The 7,487-nt window shown below is 47.4% G+C and overlaps 1 protein-coding gene across 1 annotated transcript in view; it reads right to left on the bottom strand.

Annotated features, from left to right (window-relative positions):
- The window catches only part of LOC116100310 (carcinoembryonic antigen-related cell adhesion molecule 6-like), a 21,392-nt gene that overhangs the window by 9,372 nt on the left and 4,533 nt on the right, over positions 1-7,487 (bottom strand). The window contains exons 3-5 of the mRNA XM_031384128.1: positions 4,292-4,570; positions 3,587-3,841; positions 1,768-2,043 (exon numbers count right to left, since the gene is read on the bottom strand). Of these exons, the coding sequence (XP_031239988.1) occupies positions 1,768-2,043; positions 3,587-3,841; positions 4,292-4,570 (810 nt within the window). The remainder of the gene's footprint in view (positions 1-1,767; positions 2,044-3,586; positions 3,842-4,291; positions 4,571-7,487) is intronic.

The raw sequence follows: 7,487 nt of genomic DNA, 5'->3' as shown, positions 1-7,487 counted from the left end.
ATATAACATAACATAAACATATAGTACATAACACATACAGATATAATGTATATTATAGATAATGATATCATATATTTATAATTATATGAATTACATATAATTTATATAAAATATAATAATATATAATATATATTACATATATATACACATATATATAATTTACCATAAAAACAACATACAGAAAAGAATCTGTGCAAGGTCACAGTAAATGTCACACACGGGAGGGGAAACAATGCCTTCTCCATCCATACTCTCCCTGGATTAAATCAAACTCAGGTCATCAGAAATATTCAGAAAAATCCAGAGGTGGGGTGCACATCTGTAGGAGCAGCACCTGGCCATGGAGGTAGGGGGATCAAGAGTTTAAGACAATAGTTATCTCCATCCAGAGAGAAAGCCTAGGCTGGGACACTGTTTCCCAAAGCAGCAGAAAGACCCAAGCCAAACAAAGGGTCTCAGAACTACTGTGTCCGCACTGAAAACTGCACAGACGTTTCCTGGTGTCCTGGCTGGTTTTGTGTGTCAACTTGACACAGGCTGGAGTTATCACAGAGAAGGGAGTTTCAGTTGGGGAAGTGCCTCCATGAGATCCAGCTGTGGGGCATTTTCTCAATTAGTGATCAAAGGGGTAGGGCCCCTTGTGGGTGGTGCCATCTCTGGGCTGGAAGTCTTGGGTTCTATAAGAGATCAGGCTGAGCAAGCCAGGGGAAGCAAGCCAGTAAAGAACATCTCTCCATGGCCTCTGCATCAGCTCCTGCTTCCTGACCTGCTTGAGTTCCAGTCCTGACTTCCTTTGGTGATGAACAACCATGTGGAAGTAAGCCAAATAAACCCTTTCCTCCCCAACTTGCTTCTTGGTCATGATGTTTGTGTAGGAATAGGAACCCTGACTAAGACACCTGGCCTGGTTTCTCACTAACAGAGTGGTGCACTTTGTCTAGTTCTGGAGCTGTATCTCATGCTGGAATCTGAACATGGCACACAGTATGTGTGATGACATGCAGACTTACCCGGAAACCCTGCCATTTTAGCAAGGAACAAGACCATCCACGGATTCTGATATCAATGGATGTCCTAGAGCCATCTGCCCATGGATCCCGAGGATCGCGTACCTGACTCAGCGCTTGCTTCTTAGTAACTGACTTTGTATTGGGTTTACTGTTTGGGTTTTGTTTGTGTATATGTAATTTAGAGGCAGGTTCTTAGTCTGTAACTCAGGCTGGCCTTTCTCTCCATCCTCCTGTCTCAGCCTCCCAAGTGTGAGGTAATAGTGGATGATACCATGCCTTACTATGCGGGTGTCTCAGCTGACATTCTCTTCCCTGGGCCTGTTGTCTATTTTGCACAAGATCAGTAAAGAATCCCCTAGTGCGGAGACTTGGAAGTGATACAGTACAATGGCTCCATGAACAAAATTGACTGAGTTGGGTCCCTATAACCCAGGCAGAGGTAAAGGAAGAACCTAGGCACATCTTCTGACCTCCACACGTGAACCATGGTACCTGTGTGCCACCCAGTAATAATAAGCTTTTAAGAAATCCTCTGATGGGGCCCACCCTCTCAGAGGCAAAGGGGAGGGGGCTGAGGGGAGGGACTCTTTTAGGGGGGACTATGAGGGGGCAATGTTTGGGATGTAAATAAATAACACCCCCTGAAAGCCAAAACAAAAAAACAAACAAAAAACAAAAACAAAAAAACAAATGAACAAAAAAGCCCCAAAGAAATCCCCTGGTAACATGTCAGAGGGAAAGAACCCTGGACACTCACAGAGCACAGCCAGCTTGACTGGATCACTCTGCCTGCTGTTGAGGGGGTTGGAGACCTCACACTGGTATGCCCCGGCATCCTCCTTTATGACTGGGTCTATGGTGAGCCTTCTGTTGTTCCAGGAGAACGACACCCTGTCTGTGGCCTTCAGCTTCTGATTGTTGAATGTCCACCAGATGGAAACTCCGGTATTTTCCGATACGCAGGTCAGGTCCACAAAATGATGTTCTAAGACTGTTTCGTTTTTGATTTGGATATGAGGCTTCGGCAATTTCTCTGTGAACACACAGAACAGAGGACTAGCTAAAAGGAGTCTTTCTTTACAGAAAGGTTTCAGCCAGCTCTTGGGGACCAGAGTATGCAGTGTAAGATGGTCCTGACGTTGTCTCCAGCACTGTAGAGATTTTCCCACCTTGGTTCAAGAGACAGTCTAGAGGGAGAGTGAGGAACCTGGTTAAACCTCCTCTCATCTACCGTCTCCTGGCTTTACCTTGGGACATATCTCTAGCTTTCCTATCAAGAATCTCTTCTAGGCTCCAATGTCCAACATCTTTACCATCAGGAAACTCTAGATTTCCATACAAAATAATAAGTTTCATTATGATATTTTCAAGAAACACATCTCACTATACCTTATTCACAATTCATTCTATAATTACTTCTCTAATAGATATTATCTATATATAGCTATTATATAGGTAGACATTATAGCTATCTATCTAGACAGATATTACATTCTTGTTGTCATTTCTTTTATTTTTGTTTGTTTTTTTGAGACATGGTTTCTCTGTGTAGCCCTGGCTGTCCTAGAACTCATTCTGTAGACCAGGCTGGCCTCGAAACTCAGAAATCTGCCTGCTTCTGCCTCCCAAGTCTTAGGATTAAAGGCGTGCACCACGCCCTTATTGTCATTTCTTAAATTCATACATACACACACACACATACATACGTACATACGTACATACATTCACATTGCAGTGGTTTGAATATGCTTAGCCCAGGGAGTGGCACTATTAGGAGATGTGGCCTTGTTGGAGTAGGTGTGTCATTGTGGCAGACACCTTATTGGCTGAGCCATCTTCTTATCCACTGTGCTCTTCCATATTTCCTTTCCCTCCCAAGCAGGGATCCCACAGTGAAACCATCTGTTCTCTCCTGTGCACCAAGTATCCACAACCTCTCATGACACATTTTCAGAGCAAGGACCTGACTTAGAGTCATCTACTCCAAAGCTCACTTTTTCTCAGTATCAAACTCCTGACCCCATGAAGGTTCTGGCATTGACTGGCTTCAGGATTTATCCAGATTCTGGATGGTGTTTCAGGGTAATTCCCCACCCATCCTGTCTGACTGCAGAATAGAACCAGTCAGCAGGGCAGGAGCAGAACTGGGAAGAGCTGTCAACTGCTGTGTGCACCATCTGTGGGGGGTGAAGTGCTCCCATCCCCACAGGTGAACAGCAGCAAGAGCGTGTGTCCTTTGTAGATTCTGGAGAATGTAAAAGACAAGAGGCAACACAGAGGATGAAGGAGCAGCAGGATCCCCTCCATCCTCCTCCCTGGGATGTACTAACCGTGCCCGAGACTTGCAGCATTTAGAGTACCCCTCTTTTAAATCCACATTGAACCCCAAGTCAGCAGAGAGAAGTCAGTGTATTCAGGGGGAAAAGAGTGTCCCCTGGATCAAGGCACCCCAGAGGAGGACCAGGGTTTGTTTGCAACCGTAGACAGGAGCTATGGATTTCCTTCCTCTCTGCTCTTTACAGAAAATGAGAGCCCACCCCCAGAGCTTGGCCCTGATGTTACAAGAAGCCACTTACCAACTATTATAACTTCTTTGACTTTGGAATTATTGCGGCCAGTTGCTGGGTTATTGACGAGGCAGGTATACAGTCCATTATTACTTATGCCGACCTGGTTGATAGTTATCTCTTGTCTAGAATTCCAGGGTTCTCCATTGATATTCCAGGAATAGTGTGCTTTGGGGTGAGACACTGTTTGGCAGGAGAGCCACATGCTCTTGCCTTCCTCGAAGTATTTGTGTGGGGGAAAAATTTTGGGGGTATCTGGGCCATCTGGTGGAAAGAGAAAGATGTGATGTCATAAAGGACCCAGAAAGATCCTGTTCTGTAAAAGGTCAGTGTGTCCCTGAGCAGGGTGACAACCTTGCCTTACAATTGTGACAGGCAGGGCTGGCCCTTAGATAAGTCATAAAGCAGTTTCCTCTGAGGGCTTCAGGTCCCTCTCTAACATTCCACAAGCACACATGGAGGATCCCACCCACGCCCTGTCAATTAAAAACTTAAACATGTAACATGCCCTGCTTTCTGTCACGAGCATTGATCCCCAGTCCCTCCAACATCTGTCTAAAGCTTTGGTCTGCCAGGATGTGCCTGGAGCAGATGGGGTGGCCAGTCTGGCTCAGGGGCAAGAGTCAGTGTCATGGACACGTATTGGACATGTCGTGGACGTGCATTGAATGTGTATTGAGCTGCAGGGATAAGAGAGGAATAGAAGTTACTCACAGAAAACATCCAGAGTGAATGGGTCACTATGGAAGGCACTCAGTGGGTTCCTAGCTTCGCACTCATAACGTCCTCTGAAACGCCTAGAGACCTTGAGCAAAGTGAGCGTTGCATTATCCCGAGACAGGATGACGAGGTTACCAGCCTGAAGCTTCTTACCGTTTAGATGCCACAGGTAGGTTGTTTTCCGGAAGGGAGGTTTGCAAGTTAACTCAACAGTGTCTTGACCCTCCACAGCAGTGGTCCTGTTGCTTCTTATGGAGGGTTTGCTAAGCAGAGCTGTGTAGATAACAGAGAAGAGTGATCTGTGTGGTACTGGATACCTGGAAAGTCCTCTCCCTATAATGGTATGCCCCCATCCACCAAGGAGGAGTGAGCCACAGACAGACACACAAGGCTCTGGGCACTCAGGCCCTCCTCCCATGGGCACCGGGTATAGGAGAATCACTGGCTTTCACACATGGGAACTGAGTGGCAGAGTTTGGATATGGAATGTGGATGTGGCAGCAGCAGACTTGCTTGGTTGGCTCTGCTGTCCTCACTGCCTGAGCTTAATGATAAGTTACTTCTCCACTGGTAAAAGGAGCCAATTCAAGACAGATTCGATTACATTAAATGCAGGTTTATTGGGAAGCTGCTCTTGGTTGAGTTCACTGGCCCCAAGAATCAAGGCCAGGCAAGTCACCATGGGGAGACAGAAGTGGAGGGGAAGAGAAAGAGGGAAAGGGCGCACATGCAGGTACGGAGAGAAAGAAGAAGAGAGAGACCAAAATGTCTGGAATATAGGGAAGAGCCTCTGGGGGAAGGGCAGCCTGACCCCTGGGCTGGAATGTTCAGGGTTGAGGGAAGGGTATGCCAGGTAGGGACTGAGGGACGCTGGGAGAACCTAGAGGCCAGGTCTGTCCTGGTATATAAAATATGTACCTTGGCCCCTTCTTGGGGCTGAAACCAAACACTTAGATCATGGTGTACTTGGGTCCTGCCTGCTGTGCTGCTCTCTACTGCTCAGCCTGAGCTTTGGCTGAGGCTTGGCTCTCAGGCTGTTATTGCTGGCAAGTCAGCATGGGACATCCCATTGCCCACAGTCTATCCTAAGCACCAGAGCAATGATCGGAAACCACACACAGAAGACTCAAAGCAAGACCAATACTGGCTCAGCGGTCATCCTGGATCCCAGTGTCAGAGTGAGGGGGCCAGACAGGACTCAGATAGAGAACCTTGTTCTTGGGTCTAAGAGGAATGTCTCTCTGGAGTGCAGTCAGCCTCAGACTAAGTTCTGGAGTCCCTCAGGACTGCGTATGAATCTCCTGTAGAGAGATCTGTGAGTCCCGTGAGTCACAGGAAGTGTGCCTTGTCTGTGACACTAAATGTGGACAAATGTCATGCCTTATTAATAAGTTTCAAAGAGTAGATGTCCATGGCTGCTCTGGAGAGCCTAGCAGAGTGGTTTGGCCCCAATAAACAATGCAAAGTGCTACCCCTTTACTTTGACCCCCAGAAACCACAACTCAAGCTGTAGCAAGTTCTCCCAGACGGAGCAGATTGACAGCAGACTCCTAGACTTGAGCCGGCAACAGAGACATCCTGAGAACATAGCTGTGTGTGGAAGTGGGTTAGCCTATGCCAGCCCTAGATGGTACGGTTTTAGGAAGCAGTGACATATTGAGAAGGAGTCAGGAATTCTGTGGCATCCTCAGTCTCCCTGGTAATCAATATAGCATTAATCAGTACAGACAGAAGTAATTTCTCCGTCCTGTCTTGTGGCTTACATCACACACCAGTCACAGGAGAGACCTGGTTCAGACACAGGCAGCTAGACCTTTGTCTAATGGTGGAACCTCTTCTGCCTTCTGTGTTCTTTACTACTGTTCCGCAGGCATGGTCTGGCTACAGGTGTAGACAGGAAGGGAATTGGACAGTGAGCCGTTAATGTGGGAAGGGAGGAGAGAAGTGAGGTGTGCAGGGAATGCACAGTTCCACTTGTGATAAGAAAGAGATGGGCAATGAGCAGAGAGATCCAGGGGTCTTAGAGTGACTGTTAAGCCCCCATAGACCACAATCTGTACAGCCACCTCAGAAGTAAGCCAGAAACTCTCAATGGTTCCTGGGTTAGCCTTAAGAGTACATATGTGTTCACAGAAATGGGGCAGGATTGGCCTCCAGTATGGACCGAGAGTGGGATTGACTCTATACATGCTGCAACATGTAAACAACTTGCAGGTTCATTCACTCATTTGCGGCTTGCCCCTCAGTATGTAGTCTTAGCTGATCTAGAGCTTTTGGCAGTCTTCCTTCCCTGGCCTTTCAGGTGCTGGATTGAAGGCTAACGCCATCTTGCCTGAGTTCCCTCCATTCTCTATCACAGAACTATTAGGACTTGTCCACTCTTTGGGAGTCTGTCCTGGTCCAGTGTCCAGTGAAGAGGGAGAGAGCTCTGTTGTTTTCTTTATCCTCTACATTCAGTGCCCCCTGCCCTTACCTCATCAATCAAAGAGACACATGATTTTAAGTCCAGTGAGTCAGCATGTGCCTGGAGAACATGCTTAGATATTGTCTTGATTCATGTGAGTCTCTTGTAGAATGTGGAGGATTATGAATGTGCTCTAAGGCACAAACCAGTCTCTCTCCCAACCTTCCTGTCTATTAGGAAAGTTCCTGACCCAGCAGCTCCACAGGCACCTCAGAAGCAATCCAGTCATGGAGAAGAGGACTGTGGCTGTAGGCAGACATCCCATTCTCTGACCAGCACTCGGGCCCCGTGTGGCCCAGATTCAGCAACTGCATTTCCTCATACTTTGGCTTCCTTTCAGCAGGGTAACTGTTATGGGGATTCCTGTCTTGTCTATAGACTAGCCTCCTAGTGTTCACAACCGCCTGAGCAGTTACCCAGTTCTTGACTGAGTCCTCTAGGCCCCTCCTCAGAGTCATGGTCTCTGGGACAGAGACCATGTGTAGGGCCGAGCTTCCCCTTCACACTAGCCTGCCTTCTGCAGGGTGGATGCAAGGAAGGAGTCACTCTTGTGAAGTATGTTTCCGTCCTATGTGTCCTACTCTAAGTACTCAAAGCCTGGTAAGGGACCATGATGCAGAGAGGATGTAGGCACTGGCCAGACAGTCTGTATGTGTGAGAGGGAGAGAGGGAGAGAGGGAGGGAGGAGAGAGGGAGAGGGAGGGAGAGAGAGAGGAAGAGAGGGAG

Source organism: Mastomys coucha, unplaced genomic scaffold, assembly GCF_008632895.1.
Source record: "Mastomys coucha isolate ucsf_1 unplaced genomic scaffold, UCSF_Mcou_1 pScaffold21, whole genome shotgun sequence".
Classification (NCBI taxonomy): domain Eukaryota; kingdom Metazoa; phylum Chordata; class Mammalia; order Rodentia; family Muridae; genus Mastomys; species Mastomys coucha.
The sequence above is the reverse complement of the archived record's forward strand: the minus strand, read 5'-3'. Positions and strand labels throughout refer to the sequence as shown.